At 42.7% G+C, this 25857-nt stretch overlaps 1 protein-coding gene across 1 annotated transcript in view; it reads left to right on the top strand.

The window, feature by feature from the left end:
* The first annotated feature begins 1596 nt into the window (after positions 1-1596).
* The window catches only part of LHFPL1 (LHFPL tetraspan subfamily member 1), a 40202-nt gene continuing 15941 nt past the window's right edge, over positions 1597-25857 (top strand). Inside the window, exons 1-2 of the mRNA XM_058713530.1 lie at positions 1597-1987; positions 12296-12394. Of these exons, the coding sequence (XP_058569513.1) occupies positions 1606-1987; positions 12296-12394 (481 nt within the window). The 5' untranslated portion in view covers positions 1597-1605. The remainder of the gene's footprint in view (positions 1988-12295; positions 12395-25857) is intronic.

Below are 25857 nucleotides of genomic sequence, written 5' to 3'. Positions count from 1 at the left end.
GGTAGAAAAGTAATGGCCCAGGAATAGGCAGATCGGGTTTCTTATTTTCTTATTCTGGTGTTGCCGCTTGCTAATTTACTCTATGACTTAGGGGAAATCATTTCTCTCCTTACTGGGCCGTGCCCCCCCCCCCCATACATAAAACAAGAAGGTCGAATTAGGAGATTCATTAAGGTCCCTGCCAGCCTGGAAATTCGCTGCTTCTGTGAAATGGGTTTCATGAAACTAACATGAGTTGGAGCGCCTACTCTGTGCCAGGCACTCTGTAATGGTGCTTGAGAAAGGGCCCATGGCTGGGCACGGTCCCTGAGACCCTGAAAACAGCTGCTGCTAGCTCCTGACAACGTCTCCAATTAGCAGTATGGTAGCCCATACAGCCAGTGCCTGCGCAGTCCCCCTTACCTTGGGTCCCCACCCCTGAAACCCTCTCCCACCACCTGTAGCCTTAAGCAATGGTGATGAATCATGGAGACGTTTCTGAAACATCCTCCACCATCTGCCTGCTGGAGACATTCACAGTGCTGTCATCAAGCTGCAGTGTGGTCTCTGGCTGCCCTAATTGCGGCCAGAAAGCAATGGCAGATTAATGGAGTTGGGAGGGAAGTGGTCGATTTTCAACAGAGGGGTCTGTGAAAGCCATTTGTGAGCTGGGCTGAGGAGATGAGATCTGAAAAGGCTCTCGGGGTCTTGAACCTGAGATTGCTTGTTCCGGAAGCACCTTGAAAGGTCCTTACAGCTATATATACGTTCCTGCTGCCAGGCAGGGGGCACCTGATCCATGTCAGAGAGAAGAGAAGCTTTGGAGCAAAGGATGAGGCAGGTTTTCTTAATGGCCAGTCTAGAGTCAAACAACGCTTACTGGTTGGAAAGTTGCCTCGTATTGCTTTTGGGGAAAAAGTGACTGATCAGTGCTCACTCAGTGATAAGAATGGGGTGTGAGAGAGGAACCCCATATTTTATTCTGCACATTTTTCAACCCTGTGAACGGCTCATATTGATGCCCTCTTAGACATCCTACATAGGTCGTAGGGGCACATCCTGTGACCCCCCACAGTGAGCTCTCTTTCCTTCTTCTCCCTTGTAGGAGGGGCAGCCCCCTGAGTTGTCTTCCTTCTCCCTCACTCTCTGAAAACAACTTGCTTCCTGACCCTCTTGAGATACCATCTCCTTCCAGGCCTCCAGGCCAGTAAAGCCATTCCGCCGGAAGCTGAGGATTCTCTGGGCAGCCTTGGTTTCATTCAGCCTTCCCTCCTGCCACTTGCTTCATGCTAGACGTCAAGAGTTGAAAGCTGTCTGATCAGGCTGCATTCGAGCTGCTGGAGCAGCCACCAGTTCAGTTCTATGGCTCTTCCATTGCAGCCTAGAGACCATAGAAATCTGAATCAGGTGGAGGGAAGGGAAGATGGGGAAAATGCTGGAAAGCAGAATCCCAGAAGGACCTAAACGGTCCTGAGGAGAATAACTTTATCCAGAAGCAAAGGCCAAGTGGTACATAAACGAGCCCTAGGACTGGCCAGCCAGATGAAACTGGCCTGCTTGCTAACTTTCTGCATTTGGTGCTATGACCCAACTCATCTCCCCATCCCTGCAGAGAAACCTGGGACCATGAGGAGCAGCCTGACCCTGGTGGGGACCCTCTGGGCCTTCCTGTCCCTTGGTACTGCTGTGGCCAGTTCTACCAGTTACTTCCTGCCTTACTGGCTCTTTGGATCCCAGCTGGGGAAGCCAGTGTCATTCAGCACATTCCGGAGGTGCAACTACCCCGTGCGGGGAGAGGGGCACAGTCTGATCATGGTGGAAGAGTGTGGGCGCTATGCCAGCTTCAGTGCCATCCCAAGCCTGGCCTGGCAGATGTGCACAGTGGTGACAGGTGCCGGCTGTGCTCTGCTGCTCCTCGTGGCACTGGCTGCTGTCCTGGGCTGCTGCATGGAGGGGCTCATCTCCAGAATGATGGGACGTTGCATGGGAGCAGCACAGTTCGTGGGAGGTAAGACTGTGTCACCGGGGCTGGGCAGGTTGTGGAGCTTGGCGGTGGGGGTGGGGTGGGACGTGTTGCCTTACGGGGAAATCCACTCTCAGCCCCTCCTGTTTATCCAACCGGAACGCCTTTGAAACACCCAGCCCAGGACTCCCCAGAGTGCAATCTATAGCTCGGTTTTACTCACAGCAAAACGGGCTAGTAGCAAAGTTGGTATCTGGGTTTTTTGTTTTTCGTTTTTTTTTTTTTTTAGCCTCCATTTTCATCACCTTCTTCCGCCTGAGCAGTGCCCATTGAAGACTTTTATCCAGGTCCGCTTTCCAGGGGCAGCAACATATACTCTAAATACACTTGATCTCCGAGACCCTTGATCTCTGGTAGTGATCTCAAAGGGCAATGATCTGATAAACATGTACACGCAAGTGCTAATTACTGACAAGTTTAATGTACAGCCTTCACCAAAGGAATATATCTCTAAAAGTGAAATGCTAGGTACCAGACAGACTGTAGGTCCCTGCTTATTTGCCCTATATCTAAGGCTAGCCCTATCTGGTAGCTGTTAACAGTCTATCCCAATTTCCTATGGCCCTGACCCACCCTACTCATTTTTCCCCTCATTCAGTCTCCCTCTAAATTTAGTGCTGAAGACCTGGGGTGCTGGTAGTGTGCAGATGGGCCAGGAAAGAGCAAAATGCAAATATGGCAGACTGCGGGAAGGCGATGGGGGCAGTTTAATTTGAACTTTGCGAGAAGAAAAGGCAAGTGTAGACAGGCAAATGTATGTGTTATATTTTGTACCTAAATGGGGCACTGGGAAAAAGTGCTGGTAGAACATCTTGCTGAAGTTTGTGGTTGTTGTTCATGAAGTTTTAGAATCATTATTCAAGTCATCATCATTATCATCTCCATTAGCAGCACAATGTGTGTGAATGGAGCCAAGAAACTTGGTTCCCACTTCTGGCTCTTACGCTAAGTTGCCCAGTGGCTGGGCAAGTGACAGTGACCTCTAGTATGCTCACCTCCCTTCCTTCCTTGAATTTGTTCATTGGCAAGATGGTGCAGATGCTAAATTTCTTTATTCTCTCTAATGACTGTATTGAGATGGCCTTGGAGTAAGAGAATAGTGGTGAACAAAGACATTGTTTCTCAACAGGAGCTATTCCCGCCCTGCCCTGGACGTTTGGTAATCTCTTTGAGACACTTTTGATTATCACAACTTGGGGAGTGTGCTATTGACATCCAGTGGATAAAGATGTGGGATGATGTTAAATATCCCACAAGGCACAAAAACATGACAGCTTCCAATTTCCAACAACAAAGAAGTATCCGGCACAAAATGACAATCATGCCAAGGTCGAGAAACCCTGAACTAACGCATCATGGTTTCTTGACCTGCTTATGAAAATTGCCAGTTTCTTTGTGTTGTTCCAGTTAAGGTGATATTTTCTGGTTCCCTCTTTCTTCAGACTCACTGTAAAAGTTTTAAATGTGAATTGACATTCTAGTCTCCCTCATTCCTGAAATTTTCCATTCTTTAGCTACTAATGGTTTTCTGGCCACATTGAAAGTCATTAGACTAGCTCCTTTCTTCCCCCTTGAAAACCATGGTACAGAACCAGTTACTAAGGCTGGTCTAAGCCAATGACTTTGTCTCCCTTTGGGGGCTCTATGGGTATCACAAATAAACCTTAAATAGGCTCCCTTTTCACCTGAATTCTTGGACATGCTATAGATAGCTCAGCACTTTTATGGACACGTTATTTCAGAAAATAACACTTAGCTGGCGGGAGACAGGGACGGTCTTTACAACTTATATTTATATTCTCAGGGCCCAGTTCGGTGCCTGGCACAGACCAGGTCTTCAGTAACTGTAGAAGAATGAATACACAGCTATGGCAGTGTCTAGCGTATCTTAGGATAAGTTGAACACGTGAGAGCTGGGTTCCTTCACATCTTATCCTTTTTGTTTCCCCCAGGGGACGTTAGCACCCTGAGTCCTTTTCTATTCTGATTTGAGAGTGACAGCTTAGCCTCACTTGAATTTCTGAGTTGCCAGCAGAGGGTGAGAGGGGCTAATTGGTAGGAATCAGAAGGCAAGTAACAACAGCTTCCACCAGAGTCCAAGCATTATTAACAGTGGCTCCTACTCCCAGCTTACTTGGGCTTGACTGAGACTTTTACAAAAACCCTTATGTTTCTCCATATGATATATTTTAGTTGATCCCACTTCCGAGGTTTAGAAACTCAGAGGAAATTCTTGAGGAGGTATGTGGGTAGGTGATGGAATTTTACAATACACTCATGGACTGAGTGGGGAAGAACTTTGGCTGAGTGGCAGGTGTCATACATAGGAAGCAAAACATTAGTACTATTTTCCTCTTATGTGGTTCCTCATATAGAATGATTCCCCATTGACCCTTGCTCATAGGCATATGGTCACAGTATTTATACCTGGGTGAGGGTCTTTAAAGTTCAAAAATAAAATGCCATTTGACAGTAGTCATAGGAGTCAAGACCCAAGGTATGGTGGTTCAAGGTTTATCCCTGGATAAGTGAATGATACTGGACAGATGGCTAAATTTCCACAGCTCTCCCATCTGTAACACCAGCCAAATAAGGGTCATTTGTACCTCCTTTTTAAAAACCGGCACCTGTCAAGGTTACATCAGATGTGAGGGAATGGTGAAGACTGCTTGGATGCATCATATTTCCTAGGAGCCCCTTGGCACATGACCATCACCCAAGGGTCTCCAGAGATCTTGTATCTGACCCCTCGGAGATATGCTCTGTCAGTGTCAGGAAGCCAAGCCTGAACAGCTAAGCACCACGGATAAAAGACACAAGAGAAAGAGCTGTGGGGGTTAAGTTTAAGCTTGCTGTTCAGCTGAGGGGAATTGATTTTGTTGTTCCAGGCCTGCCTGCTTCTCGGCAGCTAGTGCATTAACCGAAATACAGCAGTGGGGTGGAGCCAATTTGTTTTAGGTCTGGTTGATCTCTGCCAGACCCCAAACCACTGAAGAGATGGAGTATCCATTAAGAACTACTCCCTCCCCCTGCCTGACTCGTGTTCCCCAGTTTGGCAGCTGCCCACAGAGATGAACAGTGGGAAGTGGGAGAGACAGGAAGAAATAAAGAGCTGCTGGCCTGAGTCAGACTTAGCAAGGTGACCTGATGGGGCCCTTGGGTCCCATTTGCTCCACCTGCAGCTGATCCAGCTGGACAAGCCTAGGGTCCAGGGAGCCTTCCACTGGGACCTTCATGCCCTGCTCCAACCGGTGAAGGAAACATCTGGCCAGGAGATTATTTCAACCCTGGGGATGCTGGGCTTTCCAAACAGCTGGCCCCCAGTCCCTGAGAACAAGGTCATTATTCACATTCCCCTGTGTATACATATGCAAGATGCTTGTGAATTGTTCTCTATCTTCAGTGCGAGCTAAACAAAGAAGAAATAGTTGAGAAGTAAATATAAGGAACTTCTTGGCAGGAAAAAGTATAAGATCTTGGATCGGGTTACATGAGGGAGGCCAAGAATCTTTCTAGAGCAGGGAATGTATCAAGATCACCTGGAGGGCTTAAAAATGTGTGGACTCCCCAACTCTCTCAACCTTTTTCCCATTCTGATTTACATAGCAACAGGTGGACGTCTGCGTGTTTTGAAAAATCTCCCCAGTGACTCTGATGTGTATGCTGTGTTCCTTTTTCCCAACGCAAGTGAGAACCACCACCCTGGACTTTTTTTTTTTTTTTTTGGTTAAGGAGATATAATTCAACGTACCCAGATAGGCACCAGTGTTCCTTTCCACGTAAGGTCCTAATGTTACATGCTTCAAGCTCAGTAAAAATTGCCACTAGAGACAGATCACTGAGAACTTGAATCAAGGAAAGGGGGCTCTTTTTCTAAAAATAAAACAAAACAGAAACAAAGTCAAAAACAAAACAAAAACAACAAAAAAACCCCCATTATCTTCCCTGTAAACCATGCATTTCCTGGAAAAATCCCTCAAGTTTTACCAGGCATCATTTAGTTTATCCTTACCATGATGAACGAGGATAAAAGTGGCTTTCTGCTTGGGAAAATAGTATTTAAAGAAGTTAACCCACTAGCAAATACTTAGGTACCAAATTGGAGCAGAGCGGAGAATATGGGTCAGGGCTCCTGACTCTCAGCCCTGGGCCTTATGCACCGGTGCTACTGATTTGTCCTTTTCCTCTTGAAGATGAAATGCTATCACAGTGTTTTTTTAGAGAGGCCCATGAACCGTTTGTATAAGAATTACCTGGGGTGCTTGTTAGTGCCATTCTAAGCCTACTGAATCAGAACTGATGCCTTATACTCTGTATTTTACACAGTCTCCTTAGACTGATCTATTCTTGACAATATAGTATAAAACAGTTGAGATGTATGCACCGGTCAGCTTAAGAAATATGTTACCGATACAATTATAGTCTCCTTCTTATCCCGATCATATTCCCTTGTTCCTACAGCAGAGGTAGCTATGATCTTTCATTCGTACACACCAAAATTTGAGAACCTCTGCTCAGTGTTGTTCATAATGTTGCTTTTTCCTAGAACTCCCTTTTCTTCCATCTCTGCCTGTAAACATCTGCCTCTTTCTCCAAGTTCAGGTCAAATGTAGCCTCTATGTGAAGTCTCCCCTGATCTACCTTAAATATTTCTTGCAGAAGTAAACTTTCTTATAACTCCAAGAGAGAATATGGGGTCAAATGAATTAGAGAGTTGAGTGAGGAGCTCCCCGGGAAGGGAAAGCTAAGATTATAGCTAGAGGGCAGATTTATACATTTTCTAGTACGTTTGAGAACGGGACTTCTGCTCAGGTGGTAAATTCAAACTACCTAATAACCATATTCGGACAGATATTTGGGGATGGGGTGGAGAGTGCCACAAAATGGCTGCATACTCAATATCTGCGCTTGTGGATGGCGGAAGGGGTAGCAAAGGGGATTGGTAACACCCAGGGATGGGACTTTCTCTGCCCAGAGACGAAGGTTAGGCATCTGCCTAATGGAGAACGTGCAGTTAGAAGGAGGTGATATGACTGTTGGGGTGTGGGAAAGTAGTCATTCTGTCATCAAGGGAAGGTTGAGTGTAGCTGGGATGTAGCTGCAAGAAGGGTTCCACGTTCTGTCCGAGACGGTGAGCGAGTCTGAGGGTTTGTATTGGTGTTGAGGTTGCCTGCCACAAGGGCTGAAGAAAGTGTTCAACTCCAGGCCTCTGCTTGGTCAGAGAAGGGAATTCAGACTATAGCAACAAAGTTAGGGGAGGATATTTGGTATATTTTGGGATAGGGGGTTCTTGTGGAAAGAACAGTCAAAGAAGGGAAACAAGATAGCAGCCCACTGGTCACTGTATAGTAGGGAAGTAAGGATGAGAACATACTCTCACATTCCCCTGTGTGTACATATGCAAGATGCTTGTGAATTGTTCTCTATTTTCAGTGAGAGCTAAACAAAGAAGAAATAGTTGAGAAGGAAATATAAGGAACTTCCTTCTTGGCAGGAAAAAGTATAAGATCCTTTCTAGAGACAGGTGAGAATAAGAAAGTACCCAGCTGAACAGAAGCAGTTGGGGCAGACTTTTCCAAGGGACGTATCTGGTTAGACAAAACCAGGAGTTAGCAATAACACCTACAGAAGTGGGAGCCGGGGCTAGATCTCACACAGGGCTGGAGTTGGGATTTAAACTAGTTTTTTTTCTGGGGCGCCTGGGTGGCTCAGTCAGTTAAGCATCTGACTTCAGCCCAGGTCATGATCTCACAGTTTGTGCGTTCGAGCCCCGTGTCGGGCTCTGTGTTGACAGCTCAGAGCCTGGAGCCTGCTCTGGATTCTGTGTCTCCCTCCCTCTCTGACTCTACCCCTCTCTCTCTCTCTCTCTCTCTCTCTCAAAAATAATTAAACATTAAACTAGTTTTTTCTGCCATCAGAGCAGCCCAGGAATATGCTGAATATGCTGTGTTCATCATTTAAAAGGCAGGAGGGAGGACAGAGGATAGGAAGAGTAGGAAGGCTGGTTGGGCAGAGTATGGGGCCACATGCACTGGGGCAGAACACATGCCTGGCCGAGATTTCTAGTCTCTGGCTTGGTGCCTGCAAAAAATTGCAAGATAACAACTCCAACCAGGCAGCTTTTGAATCGAGCCCTATTCAGTTTTTGACTTTTCAACTGGTTTTTCTTATGAGGACAAAGAGGTGAGAAAGAAATTAGCACAGAGAATATTATATGTGAGAAGTTGAGAGAGGAGTCATAGGGGGAGGCTGCTGTTTAATAATAATATTTTTTATTGAGCACTTTCTAATGCTAGATACTTTATGAGTATTACTTTTTGAAGCAGCCCTATAGGATAGAGTACTATTCTCATTTTAAGGATGAGATAACTGCACAGAGAGATTAAGTAACTTGCCGAAAGTCACACAGCCTCTAGGTGGCAGAGCTGAAATTTGAACTTAGATCTAGACTGACTATAGAATCCATTCTCTCTCTTTTCTTCCAGCTTCTTAAAATGTAACGGACATAGGACACTGTAAGTTTGAGGTGTAAAATGTGATTTCATACACATACATATTGTGAAATGATTACCACAATAAGGTTAGATAACAATCTATCACCTCATTTCATTCCTTGTGTGTGTGTGTGGTGAAAACATCTAAGATCTACTCTCTTAATAACTTTCAAGTATATATAATCCAGTATTGTTCTCTGAAGCCATTGTGTTGTACCATCTCTCTGGATCTAATGCCTATAAGATTCCTAGTGCTTGCTAGATATATTGTTGTCAAAAGGCAGTCATTTCTGGATAGAAGGACAGAGCTTCTAAGGGTTGATGATCTCTCTGATTAGTGAGAAAAAGTGTTTCCAGTAACTGGCTATGTGACTATAGGTAAATCACTGTCCCTCTCTGAGTCTCAATATCCACATCTGTAATGGGGACGGATTAGAGTAGGTAATCTCCAGAGGCCTTTCCCTCTCTAGGATTCTATAGCTGTACTAGGTGTCTAGGATGATCTCCCATCCATGCTAAGAAGATCCCTTCAGAAGGCTTCCCCCTTGGGTAGTGTGGGCAAAGTAAGCTGTCTGTTAGGTACCCAGAGCATACTCTGAAACAGATGCATTTATTGGGCACTTATTATGTACCAGGTACCAAGGGTACATAGTCAAAGATAAATAAGGCCCCTCCCTTCAAGGAACACACACTTTTTTTTTTTCTCAAAACATTTTATTAAGAATACATTCATTGGGGGCGCCTGGGTGGCGCAGTCGGTTAAGCGTCCGACTTCAGCCAGGTCACGATCTCGCGGTCCGTGAGTTCGAGCCCTGCGTCGGGCTCTGGGCTGATGGCTCGGAGCCTGGATCCTGTTTCCGATTCTGTGTCTCCCTCTCTCTCTGCCCTTCCCCCGTTCATGCTCTGTCTCTCTCTGTCCCAAAAATAAATAAAAAACGTTGAAAAAAAAATTAAAAAAAAAAAAAAGAATACATTCATTGGGAGTAGATTCCCATGGTTCATCACTTACATACAACACCCAGTGCTCATCCCAACAAGTGCCCTCCTCAATGCCCATCACCCATTTTCGCCTTCCCCTGCACCCCCAGCAACCCCCAGTTTGTTTGCTGTATTTAAGAGTCTCTTATGGTCTGACTCCCTCTCAGTTTGTAACTATTTTTCCTTTCCTTCCCTTCCCTCATGGTCTCCTGTTAAGTTTCTCAAATTCCACCTATGAGCGAGAACATATGACGTCTGTCTTTCTCTGACTGACTTATTTCACTTAGCATCATACCCTCCAGAAGGAACACACACTTTAGTGAGGGAAGCAGACCACAATCAGTTGTAAAAGATATATATCACAGGATATTTCAGTCACAGGAGTAAGCACAAGGTGCTGTGGGAACAGAGGGGAGGAAAATGTTAACTTAGGCTGGGGGCGGGGCACCTGGGGGATTGTGAGAAAGGCTTCCTGGAGAAGATAGTTCCTGACCTAAGCTTCTCACCATGGTAAGGTCTGAGGAACAAGAGAGGGCTGAAGAAGTTCCACCCTCTTCAGCCATGGCAAGACAGACACTCGGCCAGCACTAGAGCTCATGACAGTCCCAGGGCTTTGAAGGTGGAGGTTAGAAAGCTGAACTGCTGTTCTTTCATAAACGTGTGTTCTTTTCTTCCTAGTTTATGTGGAAAAGCTAACTTTTTAGTAACTCTTCTCTCAAAGGATAAGTACCAGGAGCAGGAAAAGGCTTAGGATTCGTTTCCCATTTTGTCTTTAACCCATTGTGCACACTCTGAGCTCCATATTCTGGCTGATACCTCTTCATATCATAGGATTTCAGTTCATCTGTGGTAAAAACAAACGAACACGACGAAGGAATCCCTAAACAAATAGGAGTGTTCTTCCATTGCTACTGGATAAATTCCAGAGCTTAGGAAGACCTTTGAGTGACCAGTTTCGTTTCCTTTAAGACTACGAGACAGATAAGAATGCCTTCTAATTTTAAGCATTCCACTGAAGAGAATTTCTAACCTTAATTGGTCATTCTTTTAGTTTCTAAACCCTCTCTTACTGTTAGAAAGTTATCTCAGTTTTCCTATTTAAACTCTTCTTGCTACCTCATCTTTTTCTCTGGACTCATTGAATATTAAGAAAAGCTGGCTGCCATGTTGCAGACAAGCTTAGAGTACTTTGTGGTCTTCTTCCAAAAGGATTCATCTTAAGGCAGAGTGGACTTATTAGCTTCTCAGCGTGTACGTGGAATCTTCCTCAGCGGGGAAAGGGAGGTGCAGGGGAGGCCAGCAGTCCCTGGAGTAGCCTGCCTTTCACTGTCCAGCCAGCCCTAGAGCTCTGGAACCTATAAATATGCCATTCATTCATCATTGATCAAAGCCCTGCTCCATTGAAGTTCTGTGTTATTAGTCTCTGCATGTATATTTCTGGCACATGACCTTCCCATAACCTTTGGTGTGGGTCCCAGGTATAGTGTTCCTGTAATTAGGCTCTCTTGGTTGCAAGTAGAAGAGCCTCACTTGAGCTCTCTCACTAAAAAGGGAGTTTATAACACAAGGAAAGTGGAACTGGAAAGCCATTGGGAAGGACTGGATTTTTCTCTAGGTCTTTCAGGGGAAGTGTGGAGTTCTTCGCCATGGCGTGTCTGCTTCATGCCGCTGTATTCTCTCTCTCTCTAGGAATCAGTTTGCTCAGCCTACCCAGAGTTGATGTCTATTCATAACTCTGGATTGAACTTGGCTTCAGCTTGACACACACTTGGTTCTACCTCTTGGTGTTTCTTCCCTAACCTTTGCCCCATCTGCTAACTCCCTCAGCATCTCTGTTTCTGGATTAAAATGTCCAGAAGGAAGAATCAGGCCCAACTGATGTCTTCATGCCAGGATATGAGGTCACCTATCATTGAGCAGCCAATGAATTTGGTTGTTTTTGTGTTAGCTGTCATGTGTAGTCCACCGCACTGTCACCAAAGACATGAGGGAGGAAGAGGTCATAGGTTATAAAATGTAAACCTGGGCAGTAAGGAAGAGCTGAGGATGATGTAGTTTCCTTAGAAGGAAGTATCAGCAAGCAGACCCAGATTTGTATCTCTGGTCAGAAGAGTAAGGTTATTGCTAAGATCCCATAGTTTCTCTGTAGTGACCAAATAACCTAAACAAAATGGATGTGAAGATGGGGGGCACAGCGGAAGGTATCAGAAGCCAAATAAAGGAGAGATGCTTAGCATAAAGCTGGAACGATTTCTCAGAATGAGACAGTATTTCTGGAAGAAGGAGTGTGGTGCCCTCCTCACCAGGAGAAGCCTACCCAATGTGTATGCTTTCTGTAGATATCAATCTGGCAGCTGAGTCTAAGTGATAGAAGCCATGACCTACCTTTAACCATTAAGGACCCATTTGACTCTTAGAAAAGGCTGAGTTTTAGGAAAGAGTAACATTCTCTACATTGTTGCCTTTTGAAAATCAGACCAAGATAGAAGAAGAGTCCGACTGGAGAGGCCAAGTTAGCTTTGTGGGTCGTTGTCAAAAACATTTTGCCTGTGAAAAGTACACCGGCCTGTCTTAATTCCTAATACTGCCTTTTCTTTAGAAGTTGTTCCCTCTACTATCTACTGCAGCTCAGCTCACTACTTATGACATGGCCAAGAAATCCTGTTGAGTTGGTAGTGTCACAGACATTTAAGGTTAAAGGGGAAAGATAAGCTCTGGGAACAAGAGGCAGAGTTGGAGCTGAGCTAATCCAGAGAGAAATGTGGGGTGACAGAAGACTTGTTACATTTTCCTCTACCTATGTGTATGCTTTTCTTTCCAGGGTTGCTGATAAGCTCAGGCTGTGCATTATACCCCTTAGGATGGAATAGCCCGGAGATAATGCAAACATGTGGGAATGTCTCCAATCAATTTCAGTTAGGTAAGGTGGTCTGGGCAGGATGGCAGTGATGGATCTTTTGGGAACCTGGTTTTGCAAGTGCTTTACTTCTTGGAGGGGAGTCTTCTTGCTAATGGTGCTTGCCTGAGTCTCTGTCATCATGTTAGCTTGTGGGGAGTGGTGGCTTGGCTAGATTCATTTGGCCTTGATAACTCACAAAGGTGGGACATACATTTCTCTTTTTCGGTTATGTCTCTCTACATCCTTTATGCGCTTTTACCCAGAGTCCTGTGACCAGTTTGGGGAAGCCCTATCTACAGGGGGATTTCAAATGTTTAGAAACTGATGATCTGTCATTCTCTGAAAAAAATCCCAGTTTCTATTACTCTTTCCTTTCCAGGCACTGATTTCCAAATATAAATCAACACTATCTCTTCTCACTCTCTATGAAGGATATAACGAGAGGTAATCTGGTTTACATCAAGCATCAGGAACCTAGATTAAATATTGGGAATTGTTACTCACATTGTTACATTGTTAGTGGTACGTTAATGGCAAGAGCTGTTAAATATTAGAATGGGTGGCGGAGTAATTCTGGACTCTTCTATGGCTGCCAATTCTCACTGAGAACGACAAGTTCACTAATGTGAATTGGGACTAGATTAGACTCTAATTGAAAGACGTCAAAGTATTTTCCCAATATACTATCGTGGAAGAGAGTAGAAGGGGAAATGTCTAGGGTTCTTTGAGTATTCTCAATTGTAGGAGAGGATTTTGGAATAATGAGGTCACCTATTCCCTACAGCTTACGTTCCAATACTTCCCTTTCTGTCTGTTGCCTCAGCCTGTTTTTCGAGTCTCCTCTGATTCATTTTTGGAGAAAGGAGTTGTTCACTATACAAGCATAGCATGAAGGAAGGGCTATATAGAAGGTGTGACAAATGTGGGCCCTGGAATGTCTAGTGTTACTGGCTCAGGGCTGAGCTGACTGGCAAATATAATAATTTTGCCATAGGTGAAGGAATGAGTACATATTTGGGGGTGGGTTCTGAAGAAAAAGGAAGCAAGCCACTATTCCAGCTAGCTGGGATAGAGACAGTTAAAGATTTAGTACATTTCTCCTATTTGGTTGTTGGATATATAATTCTACTTTTTAAAAAAATTTTTTTTTCAACGTTTTTTATTTACTTTTGGGACAGAGAAAGACAGAGCATGAACGGGGGAGGGGCAGAGAGAGAGGGAGACACAGAATCGGAAACAGGCTCCAGGCTCTGAGCCATCGGCCCAGAGCCTGACGCGGGGCTCGAACTCACAGACCGCGAGATCGTGACCTGGCTGAAGTCGGACGCTTAACCGACTGCGCCACCCAGGCGCCCCTAATTCTACTTTTTAAAATAATGGCTTTATTGATATACAACCCACATGCCATAAAGTCTGCCATTTTAAAGTGTACGATTAGTGGTTTTAAGTACATTCACAAATTTGTGCAATCATCACCACTATCTAATTCCAGAATATTTTCATAACCCCCCAAAGAAACCCCTTACCCATAAGTAGTCACTCCCCATTCCTCCCTGCATCGAGCCCCCCTGCAACCACTTTCAATATAGATTTGCCTATTCTGGAAATTTCATATAAATGGAACCATATCATATGTGGTTTTTACGTCTAGCTTCTTTTACTTAGCATGTTCGTCCATGTTGTAGCATGTATCAGTACTTCTGTTTTTCAATATGAAAGAGTTCCAATTTCCCAGCATCTTCACCAATACTTGTTTACTTGTTTTCCATTAATTTTTTAATGTTTATTTATTTTTGAGAGAGAGACAGAGAGAGACAGAGCATGAGCAGGGGAGGGGCAGAGAGAGAGAGGGAGACACAAAATCCCGAGCTGGCAGCACAGAGATCGACACAGGGCTAAAACTCATGAACTGCAAGATCATGACCTGAGACAAAGTCCAACGATTCACCAACTGAGACAACCAGGTGCCCCTGTTTTCCATTTTTAAAAGTCACAGCTATCCCGGGGGGTGTGAAGTGGTATCTCAATGTGATTTGAATTTGCATTTCCCTGATAACTGATGATGATGAGCTTCTTTTCATTTACTGATTGGACATATCCTTCCTATATCTTCCTTGGCGAAATGTCTATTCAAATTATTTGCCTATTTTTAACTGGGTCATTTGCTTTTTTTGTTATTGTTGTTGAGTTGTGAGAGTTCTTTATGTATTCTGGACACCAGACCCTTTTCAGATATATGATTTGCAAGTTTCCCATTCTGTGCGTTATATTTTACTTTACTGATGATGTCCTTTGAAGTACAAAGTTATTTAATTTTGATGAAACCCACACTTATCTATTTTTCTTTTGTTTCTTGTGCTTTTGGTGTCATATCTAAGAATATATTGCCAAACCCAAGGTCATGAAGACTGTTTGGGCTATTCTGGATCTCTTGCATTTCTATGTAAATTTTAGATTCAGCTTGTCAGTTTCTGCACAACAGCCAGCTGGGATTTTGACAGAGATTGTGTTGAATGTGTACATCAGTTCGGAGACTATTGCTACTTCCACAATGTTAAGTTTTCCAATCCAAGAACACAAGATGATGTTCCACTGAGTTAGATCATCTTTAATTTTTTTCAGTGAGATTTTTTAGTTTTCAATATACAAGTCTCACTTCTTTTATTAAATATGTTCTGAAGTATTTTATTGTTTTTGATAATATTATACATAGAATTGTCTTCTTAATTTTATATTTGGATTGTTCATTGTTAAAGTGTATAGAAATACAGATGGTTTTTCTATATTGACCTTGTATCCATCAAGCTTGCTGAACTCTTTTATTAATTTTAATGATTTTTTTTGGTAGAGTCCTTAGGATTTTCTACATATACGATCCTGTCATCTGAGAATAGAGATAGTTTTACTTCTTCTTTTCCAATCTGGGTGTCTTTTATTTCTTTTCATTATTTAATTGTCTTGCCTAGAACCTCCACAACAATGTTGAATAGAACTGGTGAGAGCAAACATTATTGGCTTACCCCTTACCTTAGGGGTAAAGGGTCCAGTTTTCCACCACTAAATATTGATGTTAACTATTGGTTTTTTTCATAAGGCTTTTTATTAGGTTGAGAAAGTTCTCTTTTATCTATTCCTAGTATGTTAAGTGGATTAATCATGAAAGTGTGATGGATTTTGTCAAATACTTTTTCTTCACTTACTGACATGATCACTTTTTTACTGATTGATTTTCATATGTTAAGCCAACCTCGCATTTCAGGGATAAATCACAGTTGGTCATGGCGTATATAATCCATTTTATATGTTGTTGGGTTTGTTTGTTAGTATTTTATTGAGGATTTTTGCATCTATGTTCATTAGGAATATTGGTCTATGGATTTCTTTCCTGTGATGTGTTTGTTGGATTTGGGTATGGAGGTAACATTGGCTTCATAGAATGAGTTGCTACTTTGATTAATGTAAAATGCCAAAGTAAAAGATTGCAGACATGATTTGCATATAGTCATCTGGCAGTTTTCTGCACTAATCACCACCCCAAGGGGCTAGTTCACAAATGGGCAGTTTTGTGTGTGGCTGCCTTTGTTTCAAGTTGACGGCCATCAATCGTGTTTACCACAGGATCATTATTTTTCTCTTAATTTTTACTCAATATCTTATTATTGTTTCTCTCTCCATTACATTCCCCTCCTTTATTACCCTTCTCTCCTGCACCATATGTCTCCCCAAGGACTCTAGCTCCCCTGTCCACAGTGCACTGGATAGTGTAGTTCTGTAAATGCTTAGGGATAAAGGGATTGCTGAATCCTGCTTGAGTCAAGCCCTCCCAGTTCCTTTTTCAAATCACCCTCTCTAATTCTGCCAATCACCAAAGTGTCTCTCATCCATGAGCCACATTTCCGGCCCATATTCTTCAATTACAGGCCTCCATATTAGCACTTTCCTGGTTGAAAAAAAACCTGGTTAATGCTGAAAAGGAGAGACCATCTGTGCCACTCTTGACCCTTTTCTGGTCAGCTGCCAAAACATACATGACGGTGTCAGCTGTATTATCAGCTGTTCCCTTGTTACAGAGGTGCCAGGAGCAGCAGCAAAACATGTAGTAGAATTAAAACAAATATATTTTATGATATGTTGGCAATACTGAGCTTGTGGATACCAAGGTTTGGAAAAGCCAATGCTAGAAGTACAGCTTTTCCCCTTAGACTTTTGTTTAAGACTCTGGAGATTCTGGGGTGCCTTGGTGGCTCAGTCGGTTGAGCATCCGACTTCGGCTCAGGTCATGATCTCACGGCTCGTGGGTTCGAGCCCCGCGTCGGGCTCTGTGCTGACAGCTCAGAGCCTGGAGCCTGCTTCGGATTCTGTGTCTCCCTCTCTCTCTCTGCTCCTCCCCTCTCTCACACTCTCTCTCTGTCTCTGTCTCAAAAAGGAAATAAACATTAAAAAAATAAAAGTGCATTAATACTCTGGACATTCTGGTAGTGGGGAAGCCCCTTCGGCATACCTTAAATACTGTGTGGATAGATGAATGAAATACAAGAAAAGTACACTCAGTATCCAGTGTACAGACTTTTGTTTCTTTTTCCTTGAAAGGCAGCATGGTATACCGAAAGATCATAAGCTTTGGAGTCAAAGATCTCAGTTGCTATCCAGGCTCTGCCCCCTATGTATTTGTATGGGGGTACAGTCACTTAAGTGTCTGTGTCTCACTTTCCTTCTCTGTAAAATGGGGGATAAAAATAATACCTATTCCAACGTTGTCACAATGACATAATAAAATATATATTAAAGTACCTAGCACAACATTTGACTTGAAGTAGATAGGGGCCTTCTTTAAAAGATAGCAGAGCAGAATGTGCTGGAGGGGAGACTATCGATTGGTGGCATTAGTTTGATTCTGCTGTAGGCTCTATTTTACGCACTCTGTACTTCGGAAAGGAAGCTTCACAGAGTCAAGAAAGACATGAGCCCTACCCGAGGAACAAAGCTTCTTACCTTGACTTGCTTGAGAGAGATGAAGGGAATGAGGAGGACAGTGGAAGCAGGCATTGTTAGTCTGCCAAGGCGATTGTGAGAATGAGTAAAATAGAATTCTACTCTGAGACTCTGGATAGCCTCCTTCATCTTCCAGTATGAAGAGGTCACACTCGTATTTTTAGCTCCTCTTTCCCTGGGTTTCCATTCCAGCTATCCTGAACCATTCACTGTTACAATTTTTAGTCCTAACCTGAATTATCAAAGATATAACTTGTATTAAGGCAGCACTCTTGGGGTATGTGTTGGATTAAAGATGAGCACAAATTCTTTGATGCCCTTCCCATAAAGAGGCTAGGTCTGTCTCTACTGCTTATGTTACAAATCTGGGCTGGCCTATAACTGCTTTAACCTGTAGAGTATGGCATAAGTGACATAAAGCTTATTCTAGGCCTAGCCTCTAAAGAACGTTCTGTTTCCATGTTGGTTTCTGGGATCTCTAAGACATCATATAAAAACTTTGACTACTCTGCGGGAGTGACCAAATGGAAAGTCCCACAGATACTTGGAAACAGAGAGAGGCCCAGCTGAGTCCAAACTTCCAGCCATTCCTGCAAAGCACCAGACATGTGTGCAAAGCAGTCCTAGGCCCTCCATTCAAGCCATCTGAATACCACTGAATGACTCTCGTAAAAGCCAGTTGCAGTAGAAAAATTGCTCAGCTGAACTCTGACTGAATTATTACCTATAGATTCATGAGATATAATAAAATGGATTTTTTTAGTTTATTTATTTATTTTTGAGGGGGGGGGGCAGCGCAGAGGGAGGGGGAGAGAAAGAATCCCAAGCGGGCTGCACACTGAGACCTGATGCAAGGCTTGATCTCATGAACCGTGAGATCATGACCTGAGCCAAAACCAGGAGTTGGATGCTTAAACGACTGAGCCACCCAGGCACCCCAAAATGGATGTTGTTTTAATCTACTATGTTCTAGAGGTAGTTTTTTATTTTTATTTTTTTAATGTTTATTTATTTTTGAGAGAGACAGAGTGCGAGCGGGGGAGGGACAGAAAGAGGAAGAGACACTCTCAGAGAATCCAAAGCAGTCTCCAGGCTCTGAGCTGTCAGCACAGAGCCCAACCAGGGGCTTGACCTGATGGACTGTGAGATCATAACCTGAGCCGAAGTTGGATCCTTAACTGACTGAGTCATCCAGGCGACTCTCTGGGGACAGTTTGTTATACAGCAATGGATAATAAGAAAAATTCCAAATTATATACATATAAACTTAAGATTTTGATTTTTAATCAAAAGCAATTTATGCATGTGATTAAACAGTACATAAACATATAAAATGCAAAGCCAAAGTCTTTTTCCTAACCCTGACTCCATTCCCCAAAGGGACCACTAAATTTTTTATATCTCTCCAGAATTTTAATAAATATAAAAATATGAGTATATCTTTATTTTGTTCATCCAAGGTCATATTAGGTATCTAGTAGCTAACTGTACCATTCTGCACCTTGCATTTTTTTACTTACCAAAATCTTTTAGACAGCTAGCAATGTTTATAGATCTCCCGTCTACATTTCCAGCATGCCATATTTTTCCATTGTAGGGGTAGCATAAACTCTGTGAAGGCAGGGATTTTTTTCTATGAGATTAAGTAACTTGCTCAGGGTCACTCAGCTGATAAACTGGCAGAGCTGGGATTCGAATTCTAGAGGTCTGGTTCTAGCTAGCACCATCCAAAAGAAGTTCCTGCAATGGTGGAAATGTTCTGTGTCTTTCTGTCCAATGTGTTTAGCCTTTAGCCGTATGTTATTGTTGAGCAATTGAAAGAGTAGGTTGGTGGGACTCAATTTTTAATTTAACCTAATAAATATTTAATCTTATTATTTTATTTATTTTTATTAATTTTATTTCTTTAATTTTATTAATTTAAATGCAATAGCCACAGTGTGACTAGTGGCTACCATATTGGAAAGCAGGGCTTGAGAGTCTGTGTTTTTAACCTCTATGCTCCTCTGTAGAGAAGGAAGAGCCTACTAAGGAGACCCAGAAAGAATAGCCAGAGAGACATATAAAGAAAAATAGGGGGGCGCCTGGCTGGCTCAGTTGGTAGAGCATGTGACTCTTGATCTTGGGGTTGTAAGTTCAAGTCCCATGTTGGGTGTTTGAAAGTACTTAAAAATAAAATCTTTATTTTATTTTATTTTATTTTATTTTATTTTTTTATTGTTTTAATAGAGAAAGAGAGTGCATGTGTGCAAGTGGGGGAGGAGCAGAGGGAGAAGGAAAGAGAATCTCAAGCTAGCTCCACACGAAGTGCAGAGCCCAACTTGGGGTGTGATCTCATGACCGTGAGATCATGACCTGAACTGAAATCAAGAGTCGGATGCTTAACCAACTGAGCCACCCAGGTGCCCCTAAACATAAAATCTTAAAAACAAAAAAAGAATGCAGGGTCACAAAAACCAAGAGAAAGAGAATCCATCAAAGAAGGGGGTGTAGTCAATTGTGTGTAATACTGATTCAAGTTGCTAGATGAGGACAGAGAAGTGACCATTGGCATCAGCCAGCCAAAGTTGACCTAGAGAAGTTTTGCAATTACAGATATTGGAGTAGTTGTGAGATGAGGACAATGAAAGCAGCATGTGTAAACAATTCTTTCAAAAAGTTTTGCTATGAGGGAAAGCAGAGAAACTGAGCAGTAGCTGGAGGAGAGGAGGATGTAGGATTAAGAGAGGCTTTTTCTAAGATGGCCAAATACTTGAGTAATGATGATAATCATCCTGTAGCGGAGACAGATTGATGCAGAAAAGCAAGGTCCTTGAGAATGTGAAGGTACAAGAAGAGCCTTGAACAGAGACTTCATTTCAGTGGGTTTCACATATTTCAGCTTCACTGTGGTTTTCAAAATCCTCTTAGATCCACAAAACTACTAGGGAATTCCTTCATACCCGATGGCCTATACAGACAGTGGACACCCAACTGAGCCCCACTGAGAATTTTGAGAAGCTGAATACTTCTAATGGGACAGAGCAGTTTTCAAGCTAGCTTATAAAACCACTGTGTTACCAACAGCACTTAAATGCAAGGTAAGGTCTATCAATAGATCACATTTGCAACATGTTCTCATGAGTATTATCTAATCTGATTTTCAAAAGTGCATGGATAACGGATGGTAATATGCCCATTTTATAATGAGGAAAGCCTGCGGTAGGAATAGGTAAAGTGATTTGTGTAAGGTCATACAGCAAGTTAAAGGCACAACTGTGAATGGAGCTTATCTCCAGATTCACTGTCCTATGTGCGCGCAATGACTTTTCCCCTCTCCACTGGTGAGGGTGTGTCTTGAGTCATTTGAGAATTTTTCTTTAAGATCTACTTTAGCTCTATTGTTTCCAGAAACAAATGTCTGAAACATCGTGGAAAGTACCTAGTTTTACATCTTGTCTCTCTCACTTCCACCCTCAGTCTGAGTCCCCTGTCAATCTTTTAGTGTAGTCAGGGTACAAATACACAAGGCAGCAGCGGCACCTGACGGGATTCTGGAAGAGGTCGTAAGGGGAATGGATATGTGTGGGAGATTTTAAAGTGCCTCTAGATTTGACTTGCATTAATACAGACACGAAAGTTGTCTTGCTAAACTTGATCATAGAAGAAAGATATACAAAACTTTTTGTTTCATATGTTCTAAGATCACATACAGTCTACCTAGGGCCTCTCTCTGGTCTTCTAAGAGCATATCTACTCTTTATGTACTACCCATCTTGGTCTCCTTGAAAGGAAGAGATTGAGTAGAGCAGGGAAGGGAAAATAAAACATCAGAGGGTCTGGAGAAGACACAGCTCCTAAGACAAAAACACGGTTGTATAAGGAATTCCCAAACTCTTACACCCCAAAAGTTTGGTTATCACCAGTTACACCCCCAAGACCTGACCTTTACTGTCCTCCAGCTTGTGCTCACCGACCCTTGTCCCACATTTTTTCTTAAGCTCTTTTTTTCCAGCTTATCTATGAACTTAGGCAAAGGGAAAGTGAAACTGCCCTTGGAGCAAGTGACTGCCCTGACAAGACCTCCAGCCAGCCCAGACCATCGAGACTAATTTTAACTTAACCCCTGACCCGCACCTGCACAGATGGACCTTGGAGTGACCTCTAGAATGACTCATGACTACCTTTATTATAATACTAAAATCTCCACCCAAGGTGGACCCTCAGCCTCATTACATAACACACAATGTATGTATGGGCATGTTTCCTTAAGGTGCATGTGTGACCTTATGCCTGCCTCTACATGCAATAACAAGGCTTCCCTATCTAAATATTTATCCTAAACCTAAATAAAAGGGGGAGTCATGGCTTTGGAAGCTATTCTTTCATGATCTCCTTATTTGCTGCAAATAAAGTTTACTTTGTGAGACTACTCAACCTGGTCCAGTTTCTGACTCACCAAGGAGCTAACTCACATTGATTCCATTACATGACCACCTCCCTTCCATTGCCTCCCTTATTTCTAGGATCTTCTCTCATGTCTCCAAACCTATCTTCCAGGTCCCCTGCTGTCCCAATCCTCCCTCAGTGCCTGCTCTAACCCCCTGGAACATACCTTACCTGGCTCTCACCCACCAGGGTCATCAGTTGAGCAGTTTAAGTAATTGACTCCTTTTCTTCTTTTTATCCATTCAAAGAGGAAATTAACTTGTATGAAACTGTTGTAGGATTTTTTTTACCTCAATACCCAGGGTTCATTGTCTTGCCACTTCCAAGAATGAAGATGTGGACACAAAATGAGCAGCAGGCAGAATTTTATTAGCATATAAGATCAGAAAGGAAGAATAGTAGGAAAGCTCTCCTTACAGAGAGGGGACATTTGAAAGTGAATGCCCAAGACGAGAGTCCTTATTTTATAAGGTTCCGGTCACCACCCCCCTTCCCTTCCCCCTTGTTCCTTCTCATGTTCTACCCTTATTGGCTGGATAACTCTAGGTGCTGGGTTGAACATTCCTGATTGGCTCGACTCCATTGCATGAGGGGTGGTCTATGGCCATACCATTCCTTGTGGGTCATGTGTTTTATGCTCTACTACTTATTTTTAATTAGGTCTTTTGTCAAATTCCTGAAGGGAACCTGAGGGGGAGTAGGTGGTGTCTGTTACATTCTTAAGAGGAACCTTATGCCTGAGGGGCTTTGCTGTGTTCAGACACTCCCAGCATTGTTCCAAAATATGTGTTTTTCCCCACCCAGGGATCTCAGGTCCTAACCTTTCACTCTTTGCCTACTGAATCCTATCTTTTCTTATCATAAAATCACAAGAGACTCCCCCCCCCCCAAATAGCCAAGAGAGTCTTGAGAAAGGAGAACAAAGTTGGAGGGATCATGTTCCCTGATTTCAAACTATATTACAAATCTATACTAGTCAAAACAGTATGGTATTGACATAAGAACAGACATATAGATTAACAGAACAGACTAGAGAGCTCAGAAATAAACCCACACAAATTAATTTGCAACAGAGGAACCAAGAGTATACAATGAGAAAAGGGAACTGTCTTTAACAAATGGTATTCAGAAAACTGAACCACTATATACAAAAGAATGAAGCTGGACCACTATCTTATACTGTACACAAAAATTAACTCAGAATGGATTAAAGACTTAAACATAAGACCTGAAACCAAAAAACTCCTAGAAGAAAACATAGGAAGTAAGCTCCTTGACATCGGTCTTGCCGATGGTTTTTTTGGATTTGACACAAAAAGCAAAGGCAACAAAAGCAAAAATAAACAAGTGGGTCTATATTAAACTAAGAAGCTTCTGCACAGCAAAGGAAACCATCAACAAAATGCAAAGGCAACCTATCAAATGGGAGAAAGTATATGCAAATCATATATCTGATGATAAGGGGTTAATGTCCAAAATATATAAAGAACACATACAACTCAATAGCAGAAAAACCTCAAACAATCCAATTTAAAAAATGGGCAGAGGATCTGAATAGACATTTTTTTTTTCAAAGAAGGCATACAGATGGCCAACAGGTACATGAAAAAGTTCTCAACACCCCTAATTATCATGAAATGCAGATCCAAATCACAATGAGATATCACCTCACACTTGTTACAGTGGCTATTATCAAAAAGACAAAAAATAACAAGTGTTGGTGAGGATGTGGAAAAAAGGGAACCCTCGTGCATTGTTGGTGGGCGTGTAAATTGGTGCAGCCACTGTGGAAAACTGTGGAAATTCCTCAAAAAATTAAAAAAAATAGAACTACCATATGATCCAGGAATTTCATTTCTTGATATTTATCTGAAGGAAATGAAAACACTATCTCAAAAAGATATAGGCACTCCCCTGTTCACTGCAGCATTATTTACAATAACCAAAATATGGAAGCAAACTACATATCCATTGATGGATGAATGGATAAAGAAAATGTGGGATATGTATACAGTGGAATATTATTCAAGCATAAAAAAGAAGGAAATCTTGACATTTGCAACAACATGGATTAAACTCGAGGGCATTATGCTTTGTGAAATAAGACAGTGAAAGGTAAATGCTGTATGATCTATAAAACCAACCAATCCAACAACTAACCAACAAACCAAACTCATGGATACAGTGAAATGATTGGTTATTGCCAGAGGCAGACGGTAGGAGGTGGGTGAAATAGGTGAAGGGGGTCAAAAGGTTTAAATTCCCAATTATAAAATAAATAAGTCTTGGGGCCGTAATGTACAGCATGGTGACTATAGTTAGTAATACTTATCGCATATTTGAAAGTTGCTAAGAGAGTAGATTTTAAAAGTTATCACAAGAAAAATATTGTAATCATGTATAGTGATGGATGTTAAGTAGACTTATGTGATGTTAATTTCATAACATTTACAAATATTGAATCATTTGTACATCTGAAATGAATATAATGTCATATGTCAACTATAGCTCAATAAAAATAGATAAGTTAACAATCAAATATTTAATACAGGAAAACAAAACAAACACTGATCAGGAGCTTGCACTCAAACCTACAGTGGGAGGGACCTTACAGATCAATCAGCGGGTTTATTTATATCTAGTGAGGCCCAATGGGGGCAGGTGACTTTCTCAAAGCCCCACAACTAGAGACCTGGGACTAGCTTCCTGACTCTCAGGCGTACTACCCGTGCTGCCCAGCGGCAATCCAATCAATACCTGTTTGTTGAATGAATCACTCATTCAGAACGAAGGGGAAAGTCAGACAAAGGCTCCCAGCAACAGACTGTTAAGGGCAAACTTTCCCACACTTTAATTTGATTAACTAAATGAGAGATTTCAGCTGAGAAAGGTATTTGGATGGTTCTTAATTAAACTCCGGCCACCAAATAGAAATTTCAACAACTTGATCCCACACAAGTGAATCCTCAGTCCAACGTTAAGTTGATGCCTTTAACTCTATCACCTATTTGTCCTTCACCGAGTCTCTAATTGGCATCGACAACAGCGTGAGTCAGGGAAGAACCCAAGGGAAGATTGACTAGTGGTAAGAGTGGGATTTAGCACAGCTACATCCTGAGCTCTGTGACCCGGGGCCAGTTTTTCAGCATTTGGGAGCTTATTGCTACCTCGTGGGGTTGTCGTGAGGATTAAATGAGCTCACACAGGCAAAACACACAGTGCAGTTGTTGAGCGCCTGGGTGGCTCAGTCGGTTGAGCGGCCGACTTCAGCTCAGTGAGAACCTATGATCCCATGGCTCATGGGTTCGAGCCCCACATCGGGCTCTGTGCTGACAGCTCAGAGCCTGGAGCCTGCTTTGGCTTCTGTGTCTCCCTCCCTCTACTCCTCCCCTGCTCACATGTGCGCTCTCTCTCTCTCAAAAATAAAGCTTAAAAAGAAATCTTTTTTAAAACATAACAGGTTAATGGTAGAAAGACCTGCATTCAAATTTGAGCCTTGCCACTTCCTAGTTGTGAATTTGGGGGCATGCTGGTTAACCTCAGTGTCTCCATTAATGGGGATTGATAAACATATTTTTCTCCATAAGGATATTGAGAAGATTAAGTGAAGTGATACACACATACAAAGCATTTCACACAACAGGCTGCACTAAATGTAACTTGTGTTGGTAGGCAGTCGGCACAGTTCTCCAGAGCCTCTCTAGGGAGGACACCCCAGGCTTGACTTCTGGGAGGGAGGGAGAGACCCATTCAACTTGACAAAGGCCTGCAACAGAGGCTACCCAAAGGCCTCATGTGTGCTCCCTGTGTTTCCTCTCTCTGAGGCCCATTTCCTTTGTTGTCTCATCATTTCCTCTCATTCTTGCCAGTTCAAAGCCTTTTACGGCGACTCGGGGTTTAGACTTTATGGGTTCAGTTTCCAGGCATTTCCTGTTACCTTTCCTCTTTATCGGTTTCCTTCTTTATGGACAGTCTGTTTTCTGGTGCTCACCGCAGCACAGTGAGGCAGCTTGATACATTCTCATGTCCACAGAGGGGCAGCAGAGTGTGGTAGAAACAGTCCT

Source organism: Neofelis nebulosa, chromosome X, assembly GCF_028018385.1.
Source record: "Neofelis nebulosa isolate mNeoNeb1 chromosome X, mNeoNeb1.pri, whole genome shotgun sequence".
Taxonomy (NCBI): domain Eukaryota; kingdom Metazoa; phylum Chordata; class Mammalia; order Carnivora; family Felidae; genus Neofelis; species Neofelis nebulosa.
This window is presented reverse-complemented; position numbering and strand designations above follow the sequence as displayed.